At 40.4% G+C, this 15,961-nt stretch overlaps 1 protein-coding gene across 1 annotated transcript in view; it reads left to right on the plus strand.

The window, feature by feature from the left end:
• The first annotated feature begins 304 nt into the window (after positions 1-304).
• CHIC2 (cysteine rich hydrophobic domain 2) overlaps positions 305-15,961 on the plus strand; it is a 49,166-nt gene continuing 33,509 nt past the window's right edge. Inside the window, exon 1 of the mRNA XM_050948109.1 lies at positions 305-581. Within this exon, the coding sequence (XP_050804066.1) occupies positions 463-581 (119 nt within the window). The 5' untranslated portion in view covers positions 305-462. The remainder of the gene's footprint in view (positions 582-15,961) is intronic.

Here is a 15,961-nt window from a genome sequence, read left to right on the forward strand (position 1 = left end):
TGGCCGGGCCTGGGCGTTAACCCACCACTGGGTAAAGGCAACATTTGCCCATCTCCCCTAATCACCCCTCCAGACACCTTTGACCCCGACCCTGCCGAACTATCCCAGCCTGGAGTCACGCGCGCGCGGCTCTTCCCTCTCTCCACTCAGCCGCTCCGCCCTCCCGCCTCGCTCCTAACCGCCGCCCCCAGTTGCGCGCTCGCAACCCTCGAGAGAGCCGAGGCCGCGCGCTGCAGCCCGCACCCGCAAGCTCTCGCGAGGCCGCGGAGGCGCCGTTGCTGTGGTTCCCTCGGCTGGGGCGGCGCTAGCGTTGGCGCCGCGGCTCGGCCCGGATGTTGTTGTTTCTTCCCCTCCCCGGATAATGACTGGCGCTTCCTGCCCCTGAGCCACAACGACGCCGGCTCAGCCTCGCCGGGGGACCCCGGGCGCCTGCCCGCTCCTTGTCCGGACATCGGCTCGGCTATGGCGGATTTCGACGAGATCTACGAGGAGGAGGAGGACGAGGAGCGGGCGCTGGAGGAGCAGCTGCTGAAATACTCGCCCGACCCGGTGGTGGTGCGCGGCTCTGGCCATGTCACCGTGTAAGGGCTGCGCCGGGGGGAAGGGACGGGGGTAGGCCGCGGGCACGCGATGGGGCCGGGGCGCGGGGGGAATGTGGCGAGCCTGGGCTCCGCGGGGGAGGGGACAGAGTTGTGACCCGTCCAGCCGCTGCTCTGGCTGGATCGGCCCTGCCGGTGCCCCAGGGGGTGTGAGGCGATTGGTGGTGCCTGCTGTGTGCCAGCTGTTTGGAAAGGGCCTGGCGGGAAGCTCCGCTGCTGCAAGGAGCCAGCCTGCGAGTCTGGCTTTGAACTTCCAGCCCAAGTCGGGGGGAGTGTGGCTTCTCCCTCCCTGCCCCCTCCTCGCAGCCAACCGTGGGGGCACCTGTGGCGTTTCCCCTGCGCCGCATCTTGCACTTGGTCACGTTGTAAAGCCCTCAGTGCTGTTGGCTAGAAACCTTCACAGGCAGATCGCTTATTGAGACATTAAGGAAACAAAGCTGACCTGGGTTGTGATTAACAGAGGTATGTAAAGTATGAAATCCAATGATGAGCTGTCAGGAAGTGGGACATTTGGTTACAATTTTTTTTTTACAAGTACATGACCTGTAGTCCTGTAGTTGTTTATGCTGCTGTTAGTCAGCCTCCTCCTTTATCAAGCGTCAACGTTCTGATGTGGTCTGAAAAGTCTTAGTAAATACAGTAAGAGCAGCTAACCAGTCTGACAAGCACGACCAAAACAATGTCATTACCTTTTTGGCATGTGATGAGGGTGACCCACTGTTGCTGTGGGTTCCTCTTTTTTTGGGCCAGGTATCAGTGAGGATCTGGTGGTGACTAAAATAACAGTGTATTTAAGTTTTCAATAATTTCACAGGCTAGGTTGTTTTCTGTGATCTATTAGGAGCTCTATTTAAAACAAATCACTTAGTGCTTATGAATGGTACTGCATATTCTTGGAAACTAAAAAAAAGTCTGCAAAAGATAGAATAGGGGAAGCACAAGCTTCTTCATGTTGTATTCACTACTGAACAGGGCTGGATTTGAGGCAGCAGCACAGAAGTTAACGGCCCTGTATCCTATTATCAGATGTGATGCAAAGCTATCCAAGATATTGGGGTTAACTTTTCATTAATATTGTTTTACTATGTTGTTAATGTAAGGGAAAGTATCAATGCAGAAATATATTGATTTGCTAGTGAGAAATCAGAAAGCTTACATAAGGCCTAAGTGCTCTTTGGGAGAGGTGTTAGGGGTGAGAAGATGTTGAAAGGAAGGGAATGATTTGTTTGTAGGTCAGTTTGAATACACCTCTGGTTTTGTCCTTGTTACCATCCAATAGCATATGTGAAATAGTCCATTTCTAGTGGACAGTTGATCATATACTATATTAAAATCATAACTGTCGTTGCTCACTAGTTGGCAACCTTTTCATTGTTCTCATCAAAAAGGCAAAGAACTAAAGGAAATTAAGACACTACTCTTTTCTCTTCCTTGATTGTGGGTCCTGTGAGCCAAGATGAAGGCCCATTGATGGGAAAGCCTGGAAAAGCCTTCACACTTGTGGCTCATAGAAGGAATTTGGCTCTGGGCTGTCAGTCCTGCCAACTAGTCATGTGAATTGTTTTAATAATAATAATTAAAAAATCTCCTAATCTCTAGTACTTGATCTTTTGGGTGGCCAAAGGAGTGCCTATTTTGAATGGTCTTCATCTGGTTTGTATATCCCATCCAGTATTAAATATGCTCTGAATGTCCTCAGCTGCTCATTTTCCCTCTCTTCCCCTAAACTACATCAATTGAATGTAATTCCGTGACATCAGAGAAGACTGAAAATACCTATTGGAGTCTTTCACCTCTTTCCTTCTAATCAAATTGCAACCCATTTGTAATTCCTACTTCTGTATCATTGTGTTTCCTTAAATGAGGACTTTGACACTAGAGAGAAATTTCAAACATATTTGGGATAAGATATAAAAGCTATTTTTCATTTAGATTTTTGTTATAGAACTTGTATGCAAAGCATTCTTCTTCCTTGATTTACAGAAACGTGCATTTTAGAGGTCTGGAAAATTTTATCACAGATCTAGCAAGCAAAAGGAATACTTATGGTCCTCTCACTGATTCTGCAGTTTAAAACAGTTGCTGACTGTGTTTGTTTTTAAGTAAAGGCTTCCTCCTTCATCGTCTATTGTCTTATCCTTTCTGATCATGCATTGGAATCATAATGTTGAATTTGTATTATCAGTCATTTTCATGACTACAGATTAATGTCACAAAGACAGAATTATTACTTGAACATCATCCACGAGAAGGAGAAAATGGGTTATGTGCGAGAGAGTCCTTAGGTAAAACTATTTTAAAAAATAAAGGAAATGCAGGTGAACACTGTGCAAATAAAATTTAATGCAGGAGTAATCAATTAGTTTTTGTCAAGGTCCAGACTCCCAAGAAAATGTTGTTGTTTTTGTATTAAATCAATAAAAAGATTGTCATCAATTCAGAAGTGTCTGGTGGTCCAGATTTGGCCCGTGGTCCACCTATTGACTATCCCTGGTTTAATATCTAAAGACCATTTTCCAAGTTTGCTTTCTAAACAGAGTTCTCCTTTAAAACAAGCTAGAACTATATGCAGAATGGCCCAAATAGAGTAAGAGGTTAAAGTCTGTTGTCATTAAAAACCTTTCCCCCCGCATTTATTTCAGTTCTGCAACTTTCAGACCACCAGATTCTACTTGGGTGGTACCGTAGTGTTGTGCACTGCTGGTGACACTCCTACTATTTCATCCTACTACTGAGCATCCCTCATTTTTAAATATGACCTGTTTCTCTAAAGTTCTAATATCTTTAAACTTGGCAAACCATAAAAAGTGATTTAAATCAGAGAGTCAACCATTAAAGTACTTACTTTTATATCTGTAGGTGAGCTCCAGTTTTTAGTGGGGGGTGAGTGATAGGGATGATATTGCTAGCAAAATATGCATGCTAGAATGTCTTACCAGTTAGCAGCTGGTGTTCTCTGTTGGGTATGAAAATTATGTACCTGGAAAAAAGAGGAGAAAAAGTTATGTTTTCATTGACAAATTTGCTCAGTGTTCCTATTCTTTGATTATTTGAGGCATTTATAAAGTTCAAAGCTTATATGTTATAAAATTGTTTGACTTTTTGTAAAATATGTGTTTTCAGGTTGTCTTTCAATTAATGGATTTCAGGTTATTTGCCTATTGTATGTTGTATTTGAAATTGATGTATATATCAGTAACAAAGTATAGAAGGTCAGGTGTATTAATTAAAAATGTGATTTAAATCAGTGAAAAAGCTTGATTTTAAACTTACTTTTGTGTTTCCAAAAGAGAGGTTGGTTTTCATCTGTTGACAAGTGTCAAAACATTTTCATTATCTATTTCATAGAATCATAGAACTGGAAGGGACCTCATCTAGTTCAGTCTCCTGCACTCTAGGCAGGACTAAGTATTATCTAGACCATTCCTGACAGATATTTGTCCAGCCTGCTCTTAAAAATCTCCAGTGATGGAGGTTCCACAACCTCCCTAGGCAATTTATTCCAGTGCTTAACCACTCTGACAGGAAATTTTTCCTGATGTCCAACCTAAACCTCCCTTGCTGCAATTTAAGCCCATAGCTTGGCCTATTCTCAGAGGTTAAGAAGAACAATTTTTCTCCCTCCTCCTTATAACAAACTTTCATGTACTTTAAAACTGTTATCATGTCCCCCTTCAGTCTTCGCTTCTCCAGACTAAACAAACCCAATTTTTTCAATCTTCCCATGTAGGTCATGTTTTCTAGACCTTTAGTCATTTTTGTTCTTCTTCTCTGGAGTTTCTCCAATTTGTCCACATCTTTCCTGAAATGTGACACCCAGAACTGGACACAATACTCCAGCTCAGGCCTAATCAACATGGAGTAGAGCCAAATAATTACTTCTTGTGTCTTGCTTATAATACTTCTGCTAATATGTCCCAGAATGATGTTTGCTTTTTTTGCAACAGTGTTACACTATTAACTCATATTTAGCTTGTGATCCACTATGATCCCTTCCCCCAGATCCCTTTCCGCAGTACTCCTCCCTGGCAGTCATTTCCCATTTTGTATGTGTGCAACTGATTGTTCTGACCTAAGTGAAGTACTTTGCATTTGTCCTTATTGAATTCCATCCTGTTTACGTCAGACCATTTCTGCAGTTTGTCCAGATCATTTTGAATTTTATTCCTATCCTCCAAAGCACTTGCCACCCCTCCCAGTGTGATATCGTCCGCAAACTTTATAAGTGTACTCTCTATGCCATTATCTAACTCGTTGATGAAGATATTGAACAGAACGGGACCCAGAACTGATCCCTGTGGGACCCCAGTCATTATACCCTTCCAGCATGACTGTGAACCACGGATGATTACTCTCTGGGAATGATTTTCCAACCAATTATGCACCCACCTTATAGTAGCTCCATCTAGGTTGTATTTCCCTATTTTGTTTATGAGACGGTCATGGGAGACGGTATAAAAAGCCTTACTAAAGTCAAGATATACCACATCTACTGCTTCCCCCCATCTACTAGGCTTGTTACCCTGTCAAAGAAAGCTCTCAGATTGATTGGACATGATGTGTTCTTGACCAATCCATGTTGACTGTTATTTATCACCTTATTATCTTCTAGGTGTTTGCAAATTGCTTAATTATTTGCTCCATTGTCTTTTTGGGCACAGAAGTTAAGATGACTGGTCTGTAATTCCCCAGGTTGCCCGTATTTCTCTTTTTATAGATGGGCACTATATTTGCCCTTTTCCAGTCTTCTGGAATGTCTCATGTCTTCCATGACTTTTCAAAGATAATTGCTAATGGCTCAGATATCTCCTCAGTCAGCTCCTTGAGTATTTTAGGATGCATTTCATCAGGCCCTGGTGATTTGAAGATGTATTGGAAGTGTGGGCTTATTCCCCGCAAGGCCCCAGTCCTGCCAAGAGAATTGCAGAACCTAATTTATTTTCTGTGGGTCTCTGCATTGGTCTCAAAGGTCACCTGCATGCTTCTTTTGGCAAGACTGGGACCTAAAAGGTGAGAGTTTGTCTGATAATGCATACGTGCCTTGTGCAAGCAGTGTCTTGTTACAATAAATAAATTATATTTCTTCAGAGGCTGTTAGTAAATATTGGGGAATTATATATTTCTCATTTTCTTGGGTGTAACTTATTCATCAAACTATTGCATATTTCCATCCCATAACATATTTGGGAATACACCCAAACAACCTTAACCTGTCCTGTGATACCAGGCAATAACCATTCGGCAATAATTAATGCAGTTTAATGTTGTGGTCCCAGATTAACTGGAATTTATTTAAAAAGACACCTTAAGGTTGTTGCAGAATTGGGGGTTCATATTTTCACTCACCATATCACTACAGGGCACTGTTAAGACTACTTAAGTTCCTTATTTTCATATGTCCATACCCTAATATGTTTGGGTTTCTTTTAAGTTTAACTTTAATTCTGAATTTTCTGGGTATTTAATGCTTGTTTTGTAGATAAATACAATATCCTTGTTGCATTTAACCTTAAGTTACTGATACATATGCTCCACTTCAACTCAGTTTTAAAGTATGTTTATTTTTCCCTCTGGAAATGTTGACTGATTTTTTTTTAATTAAAATTTTTACACATGAATATGAACCAAAAAAACTTTAAAATGTTGCTACAAGGTGATATTTCTAACAATTTGAAATTTGTGTCATTTTCACCTTCAATAAAAGTTAAAATATTTGTTTTTTTTAACGAGGGCCAGATTCAGCAGTCCATTCAGTCTGCTTTGCACTGCTCTGAAGCAGTGCAACAGCATTCAAAGTGTACTAGCCAGTTAAATTGGGTTTACAGCTGCTTTGCAAAGCAACTAGAGTGTACAAGTGAATGTGGTCCTTAGTATTCTATTGTCTTCTTGGCTTATCTTCTGAGATTCAGGGTAACTTTTTAAAAAAAATGTGAGAATTTAACAGGTAAATTTCCAGGATATGAAGCTGTTGAATGTGACTATAGTGGTCGAAAAGAAATAGATATCCACTTGAAAAAAATTAAGCAGTGAAAACATGGACGCACACTGGGTAGCAAGGGGGCATAAGGTGGACGAGAGCAAGTCTGTGTGGGAATTATAGAGGGATTGTGATGGAGGATTATGAGGAAATTGAAGGGAGGAAGCATTCAGTGATGGGTTTCAGTGGAGGAGCAGGACACAGGGATTCAGGAGCAATGTTGAGAGTAGTGAGGACTAGCCAGGTATGTGCATGCTCATGGTGAGGCCTCTCCCCCACTGCGTCCCAGGCAGATTCTTCCTCATTACCATGAGTAACTAACACTGGCCCTAGGGTGAAGTGAGTCTTGGGCCCCTCACTGGACCAGCCCCCTGGGCCACCTCCCTGTGCGCTGTCGTTTCATGCTCTTTTTATTTATTTTTTGTTTTATTTCATCCTGTGATTGCACTAGTTTAGTATGGGGCATCCATTGAATCGGGAGGGTACTTCCACGATTATCAGAATGTGAGGTGATTAGGTGAACAGAGCATGGGTGGGAGCAGAGGGGGAAGCAGGGATGTGCGTGGACCTGCAGGGATATAGGCAGGGGTGGCTCCAGGCACTAGCACGCCAAGAGGATGCCTGGGGTGGCAAGCCACGGGGGGTGCTCTGCCAGTTGCCGCGAGGGCAGCAGGCAGGTTGCCTTCGGTGGCATGCCTGCGGAGGGTCCGCTGGTTCCGCGGCTTCAGCGGACCTCCTGCAGGCTGCTGCCGAATCTGCGGGACCGGGGACCTCCCCGCAGGCAAGCCGCCGAAGACAGCCTGCCTGCCGTGCTTGAGGCAGCAAAATACCTAGAGCCGCCCCTGGATGTAGGCTGTGTCTATTTAGGCATGACTGATAGCACCACCTGTTGATAAGGTTACCAGGCATGTCTCATTTTAAGACCCTGTTCTCAGTTGCTCATAAGTTTTCCAAGCTTTAATTGTTTGGGATGAATTTTTCCATGCTGGATCCCATGTAAAAGGGATCAAGCTTAGGAGACATTGGCCAAAGAGTATGTGACCACTAGAGCCTGGAATGGAATGCAAGATTCCTGAGTTTCACCATTCCTCTGCTATCAACAACTGTTTGTAAATCCCACTAGCAAAGTGGGTGTCTTATCAACCTTTAGTGCTGGGAATTTAGAGGATAACTTATTACTGCTATCATTTACTCAGTCTGCTCAAGTAGCAGAGATCTGCACAGTGGAGCTAAAGGTTCCAAACCTGTTGAAGGCAGTATGACGCCACATGATGGAATTTCTGGTCTTAAAGTTTGCTTTTTAAAAACGTAGGAAATTACACGGAAAAATAAGTACATTTAAAGAACATTAAGATTGCAAAGTCGAGTGCTCAGAAGTTAGGAAATGCAGAATTAGAGTTGCCCTTCTAATATTAATCCCCTGCGCCCCCCTCCCCCATGCATATGTACTGTGATATGGTCTCTAATTATATGGTCACATACCATTTTTTCCACAGAACCCAGCCTCACTCAGTGCAGATGATGGAGGGTGCTCATCGAATGAGCTGCTATTCCATATTTTGTTTTCCCATTGTTCAGTGTGTGGCAATTGTTGTATTAAGCTCAATTTAGGAACACAACCCAACAGTTTTACTACCAGTGGTTTTAAGGCTACAAGGTAAGATCCCCTACTACTAGGGGAGCATATCATATAGGAGGCTTTGGAATTCATTATGTAGTTAGATTATGGTAGGGGAGAGAATCAAGATTACATCTGAGATTTAGAAAGTTCTTCCTTCTTGTAGAATGGCAAGTATTTCAGTGCTTAGTAATTGATAGGTACCATTTTTTTGTTTTGTGTTTGTACAGCACCTTGCACAATAAGGTCTTGATCCATGACTAGGGCTCCTACATACTATAGTAATACAAATAATAAACAAATTGAGAATAGATTGATTTAATTCAGAATATTGTTTCAGAGTTTTATTTTTAATCTTTGAGACTGAAAATGTAGTTTAGAGGATCTCTTCCTTTTACATGTTTCTTATCATACGTGCTAAAAAGCAATCACCATGCAGCCCCTTTCAGGATGGATTATTTTTAAAACAAAAAAAAAGTCAGTTTAAATAGGATATTTAAATTTTTAAAAATACATTCAATTTGTTGTAAAATTAACTTTAAGGTTAAACTCACTAATTTATAATTATTTAAATAAATTGAGAATGATAGCTTAGCAAGTTTAAGTGGATTGATATTTTGTGGTATCTACGGTAGATGTAAAAAGACCATTTTCAAAATTTGTATATGTTTGTTTTAATTTTGAGAAGCTGATCAGTATGGAGAAAGCAGGAAAACTAGTTTTTCTTTTCCAATAAGTGAACAAAAAACAGATCACTCAATGCCAGTTTCTCTGTTTATATAATCAGTTTACCAAAACTTGTTTTTTCTTTTGTTTTATTTGGTTTTTATTTTATACCATATCAGCAAGTTTGAGTACAGTGAAGTGTTTTGTTTTCAACTGCAGCTCATGAAAACAATATTCTGAGGAAGGCAAAATCAGCTAGTAATCTGTACTGACATGAATGCAGTTTAGTTATAGTTATTTTGTTATAGATGAAAAGTATTAACAATTTAAAAACAAAACAAAAAACCACAGGCATGTGACAATGCAAGAGTGTGGAGTATCTTGTTGAACAATGTAACTCTAATAAAAGCAAGAAATTTTTCATGATAGTTGTACCTTTCTGATTTAATTATGATAATAAAGCTTACGTTACACAGCACCAGTCATGGCTCCATAATTAAGGTTGAATTTAGGTTTGCACTTAAAGGAGGTATTCATACCTGTAGGATGAATACAGGATATCCTCCCTAAAATCACAGCACTTACTCTTCAAATACCAAATACATTTTCACATACATCAATTTTTTTGAGTTAAAATTAATTAAAAATGGGTCCTTTAGGAAATTTAACATTCTGTGTTAAACTGTTTTTGTCCCACAGAAGAAAGACTCTTCAAACTTTTATATAGTTAAAACTCAACAAACACTTGTGCATAGACTACAGTCAATGAAATTTGATACCAATCAAGGTAGATTAAAGAAAAATAAATTTAAAAAAATCCAATTTTGAAATCAGATTTTTAAAAAATAAACCTATTTAATTTAAATATGAAGTTATGACAATCTGTATTAAGGCATCAGTTCGCTATAATCTACTGTAATCACTTGTATTTTAAAAATGTAATATTCAAACAGTACATTTTCTGCTAATATTTTAAACAAAGTCAAGCCACTGAACTAAGAAAGTCAAAGTCAGTGGCTAAGAACTTGAAACCAGAGTTTGTTGAAGGGCTAACCCATTTCTGTTTCTTCAGCTCATTCAGTTCAATGACTAGTTCATTCAAACTTGAAAAACTGATTGGGAATGAAAAAGGAAAGGTTGTTTTCCTCTAACAGTCAAGGAATAAAAATGACGTGTGTGAGGATGAGGTCTACTAGATCTATAATTTTGTAGGTCATGATGACCAGAAACAATCAATTCAATACACTAACTACAGCTGATTCTGCCTTTGTTTGATAAATAAGTTTAAGTGCAAAACCTGGTCTGATAAATTTACTTTTTTTCTTGTGTCCAGCACATTTAAAGGAGCTTTATTTCATTAACAAAACACAGTTTTAAAATGTTATTTTGTGAATTTAACTGAATTCAAATTTCCATCCAAATGCAGCTTGACACAAATCACAAGTAAAAAATTTTTTAGTAAATAAGAAATATGTAATTCATCATTTTCTAACACAAAAAAGTGTAAAAATCAAGAATTTGAATAAATGTTTGTTAAGCTATATACAGTAAAAGCTGTGTTATCCGGCCGTGTGCCAGCCGGAAAGCTCTAAAAACCAGCATTTCTAATCTTCATAGAAAGTCCAGTTTATAGTCCGGTTGGTGCGAGGACAGCAGGCTCTCTACCTGGCTCCGTGTGGCTCCCCGGAAGTAGTGACATGTCCCTCCTGCTCCTAGGTGGAGGAATAGCCACGAGGAGTTCAGAGTGTGGGAGGGAGTGCGGGTCTGGGGATTGGGGTGCCGGAGTGGGTGTGGGTCACAGGCTCTGGGAGGGAGTTTGGGTGCAGGGGACTTGGGGCAGGGGATTGGGGTGTGGGAGGGGTTTTGGGGTGCTGGATCCGGACAGTGCGTACCTCGAGTGGCTTCCCAGAAGCAGCGACATGTCCCTGCTCCTCCTAGGCGGAGGCACGATAGGCAGCTTCTGCGCACTGCTTCCAGCCACAGGTGCTGCCCCCTCAGCTCCCACTGGCTGCAATTCCCAGCTTGGGGCAGGGCAGGGGCAGTGCGCAGAGCCGTCTGCCATGCCTCTGTCTAGGAGCAGAAGGAATAGGTTGCTGCTTGGGGGGAGTGGCCCGAGGTGAGCACCCCCCATATCCGGTACTCCAAAACCTCTTCTGCATCCAAACTCCCTCCCAAACCCACGCCCTGCATCCCCTCCCGCGTCCAAACTCGCTCCCTCTTAGTCAACCAGAATTTTTCACTTACTGGCTCCCTCCACTCCCCAAGCATGCCGGATAACAACACTTTTACTGTAATTACTCAGATGTGTATATGGTGTATCCTCCTGGTTAGCAAAATACCAAATGTAGTGTAAAGGCTATGTTTAATGGCAATTCAACATGTTTTGATGATTACCAACCAAAGGGAATCAACCTTTCTTTAGGAAAATAACTAAAATAAAAAATGCAAAATTAGATAAAAATAGGTGATTTAAATCATTCTGATTTAAATCAATCCAGTCTGGTAGCTACTATGCTAAGTTACTAATGGTTGTTTCTAATTGTTATGGTTATATCTATTCATATAGATATAAGAATTACACACACAAAACACTCTACATTAAAGGAGCATTAAGGTTGCAAAGTCCAGTGTTCAAAAGTTATGAAAAGCCAAAATTAAGGTTGCCTGTGCAACCTTGATTCAGCCCCCTTGTGTGTATGCATTATGAGAATCTTTAACTACATGATCAAATACTACTTTTTCCACAGGACTCCTATCTTGTTCGGTGTACATAATGGACCTGCTTTTGGGATGAATCAGGGTTGTGTAGATTAAGAGAGTTCTTTGTAGGATCCTGGCCTCCATTGTTGCAGAAGTTGGAAGGTGTTTAGTCAATGAGATGAGACTACAGGAAGAGAGAGGATGAACTCATAATTAAAACAGTTGAATGCTTTCCTGGATAACTGGATTCTATCCTTGCCTTGGCCACAGAGTCTCTATGGGTATGTCTACACTACACCTGGGAGTGAGCCTCCATGCCCAGATAGATAGAGTTGTGATAGTGAGGCTTGAGCACACTTAAAAATAGCAGTGTGGATGTTGCTATACCAGCAGAGGCTTAGGTTAGTCATCCAGCTGCAGTGTAGACATACCCTATTATCAGGGGAAGGCAACCTATGGCACGCATGCCAAAGGCAGCATGTGAGCTGATTTTCAGCGGCACTCACACTGCCTGGGTCCTGGCTACCGTTCCAGGGGGCTCTGCATTTTAATTTAATTTTAAATGAAGCTTCTTAAACATTTTAAAAACTTTATTTACTTTACATACAACTTTACATAGTTTGGTTATATATTATAGACTTATAGAAAGAGACTGTCTAAAAATGTTACAATGTATTACTGGCATGCAAAACCTTAAATCAAAGTGAATAAAGGAAGACTTGGCACATCACTTCTGAAAGGTTGCCGACCGCTGCCCTGTATAATGCTACGAAAGTCACTGAAATCAAACTTTTTACAGGTGATCACTAATTGTGGGTGTGAGAGAGCTGGCAATTTCTGCAAGATCTTTGAAAAAACTTATTGAATTAAGTTTAAGTATCTTTGGAGACCATTCTATTAAATGTGCAAAGCAGGGTGGATTTGATTTGAATAATGATTTAAATCACTAGTCAGGAAGACTTGATTTAATCATTGATTTCTACAAGTGCATTCTTGTTTGTTGTTATAAACTTAATACATATTCTACATATTCTACACAACTGAGGGATATATGTAGGTTTCATTTTTAGAAGGTACACACTGTACATTTTTTTAAGTGATTTATTTTGAAAACTTTTCAGATTAGTTTTTACAGCTATATCAGAAAATGAATGATTGTTTGGTTTTTCATTTACCAATGGTAGGTAATTGAAGCAGATATTTATGAAGGCATTGAGAGGTGAACTATCTCCCGTTCAACAGGTTAATCATTAATATTTGGAGGATTTTTCTTACCATGCTGTATTAGGAGGAGGAGATCACCAGACAGACATTTAAATTGTTTTATTTAACTAAAACAACATTATGTATTCTGAATTTTTTTTGTCAACAGCAAACATTTAATATTTTAACAAAACAAGCATATGCATTTTTGAATTTAGTTAAACGTTCAACTTTTTTAATATCAGGTGTGGTTTTGTTTAAATTGTTTTTAACTACAGTAGTTAAATAAAATATTAAATTAAATCGACTGTGTCAACCAGGACAATTAAAAATATTGGCTTCTGCAGCTAACTCAGTCGTCTTCACCTTCATTTTCCTGTTTGTTCATAATCTGGAAAAGAAAAACAAGCTTTCCTGCTTTTTCAGGTCCCAAACAATTTCTCAGTTTGGAATGAATTAGTCCAAAGGAAGAAAATACTCTTTCTACACTGGCAGAAGAAGCTACTGCTGTTAAAAGTGAGATTCAAGTGCTTAAGTGACTTCCACCAGCTCACTGGTGTGACTTTCTTTAAAACATTATCAGCAAACATGTATTTCTTGAATGGTTCACTTTTAGCTCTGAAGTTTATTGTAGCTGGCATTATGGAGGGATGCTTGCTGGATGTCTATGCCATAGCCAACTCCTGTTCTTCAGCAGTTAAGGTTTGACCCTGGTACTGAGTATTGAGAATATTTGCAAGAAAATGAGCTGGAGATAGTGCTTGTCCCATCTATTTTTTTACGATTTTGTTCATAAACTGTCATCAGATTAGGCCAGTTCTTGTTATAGTGCTCAAAACAGCCCACTACTGAGTTCCATCACACATCTTGTGGTAGAGTTAGCTTGGTTCCTTCCACTTTTTTTAGAGCAGCTGCTGCAGAGTGGTTGTTACGGAAGTATTTTGCAATTTCAACAACATTAGCCTTTTTTTCTGGAACACTGAAGTCTTTGGCTAGAGGGAGCATCAATTGAGTACTGCAACCATATGTTATTAGCTTGGGATTCTCTTCACTCTCATCTAAATAATTTCTCCTCGTCTTGGATACATTTGTAGCATTGTCTGTGACCAAGCTGTGTACTAGACATTTACATTTTTTTTCAATTTGTTATAGCTTTTACTGCTAATTCTTGTAAGTATTCTGCTGTGTGTGAGCATTTCCTGATGTATCAGTTGTTTCTGTAAGGAGGACATTCCCTTCTTCTTTTGTCACACAAGCACATACAACAGGATCATTGTGGACATTGCTCCACCCATCAAGACTGAGGTTAATAATTTTACCCTCTAGGCCTTTTGCACACTGCTCAATTTCTCTTTCATACACTTTATCCAGCAATTTGCCTGTGACATCTGCTCTGTTACCTGGGTTGTATCCTGGTCTTAATGACTGAACCATGTTAATGAAGTGTGGGTTCTCAATCATACGGAAAGGAGAGTTTGTTGCATAAACAAACCGGGCAATTTTTTCATCAGTTACCTCTTTCTGTAATCTGGTTATCATCACAAATTTGTCTATGGTTGTTTCTGGATGATGGCGATTTTTTGCTACAGATGATCTACTGGGGCTAGGTGACATACATGATGTGACTGAAACACTATCATTGGCAGATAACTCTGAAACTATAGAAAATGATGGTGATCTTGAAGCTGGATAGTCTTGAGAATCCTGTATGTTGATTAATAACAAGAACTATTGTTATAAGCTGGGGAGGCATCAGTTGGAAGTAACCGAGGAGGAGAAGGACCTCGGAGTATTGGTTGATCACAGGATGACTATGAGCCGCCAATGTGATATGGCTGTGAAAAAAGCTAATGCGCTCTTGGGATGCATCAGGCGAGGTATTTCCAGTAGAGATAAGGAGGTGTTAGTACCATTATATAAGGCACTGGTGACACCTCACCTGGAATACTGTGTGCAGTTCTGGTCTCCCATGTTTAAGAAGGATAAATTCAAACTGGAACAGGTTCAGAGAAAGGCTGCTAGGATGATCCAAGGAATGGAAAACTTGTCTTACGAAAGGAGACTTACAGAGCTTGGCTTGTTTAGCCTAACCAAAAGAAGGCTGAGGGGAGATATGATTGCTCTCTACAAATATATCAGAGGAATAAATACCAGGGAGGGAGATAAGTTATTTAAGCTCAGTACCAATGTGGATACAAGAACAAATGGATATAAACTGGCCATCGGGAAGTTTAGCTTTGAAATTAGATGAAAGTTTGTAATCGTCAGAGGAGTGAAGTTCTGGAACAGCCTTCAAAGGGGAGTGGTGGGGGCAAAAGACATATCTGGCTTCAAGACTAAGCTTGATAAGTTTATTATGGAGGGGATGGTATAATAGGATAGCCTAATTTTGGCAATTAATTGGTCTTTGACTATTAGCGGTAAATATAGCCAGTGGCCTGTGATGGGATGTTAGGTGGGGTGGGATCTGAGTTACTACAGAGAATTCTTTCCTGGGTGTCTGGCTGGTGAGTCTTGCCCACATGCTCAGGGTTTAGCTGATTACCAATTTGGGGTCGGGAAGGAATTTTCCTCCTGGGCAGATTCCCAGAACCCCTGGGTTTTTTTTTTTGCCTTGCTCTGCAGCGTGGGGCACAGGTCACTTGCTGGAAGGTTCTCTGTATCTTGAAGTCTTTAAACCATGATTTGAGGACTTCAGTGGCTCAGACATAGGTTTGATACAGGAGTGGGTGGGTGAGAATCTGTGGTCTGCATTGTGCAGGAGGTCAGACTTGATGGTCATAATGGTCCCTTCTGACCTTAAAGTCTATGATTCTGTGGTTCATTTTTGCAGTTAACAAGCATGTTATCTCTGGAGACACAAATCCACAGTTTGACAACTGCAAAACTAGGCATCTCTAATGGTATCTTCTTGACTAAGCACTCAGTCCCATTGGGTAGATAGAAAGATTAACCTAAATAATCTCTACAGAAGTCCCTGGAACCCCATAAGATTGGGTCCCTAATCCAGGAGCTATTGGAACTCATTTCTTAAACATTATATGAATATATTGTCTCATACCATAGAGTTAGAATTTATAATCCCTATTCCACAATGAGATATCTTTGAGCTATAATGTATCTTAATTAAAACTATCTTTAGATAGGTTTTTTCCTCAAAAAGCATTTTATCAAAAAAATCTGATTTAAAGAAATCAT

This window comes from Gopherus flavomarginatus, chromosome 3, assembly GCF_025201925.1.
Source record: "Gopherus flavomarginatus isolate rGopFla2 chromosome 3, rGopFla2.mat.asm, whole genome shotgun sequence".
In the NCBI taxonomy this organism is placed as follows: Eukaryota; Metazoa; Chordata; order Testudines; family Testudinidae; genus Gopherus; species Gopherus flavomarginatus.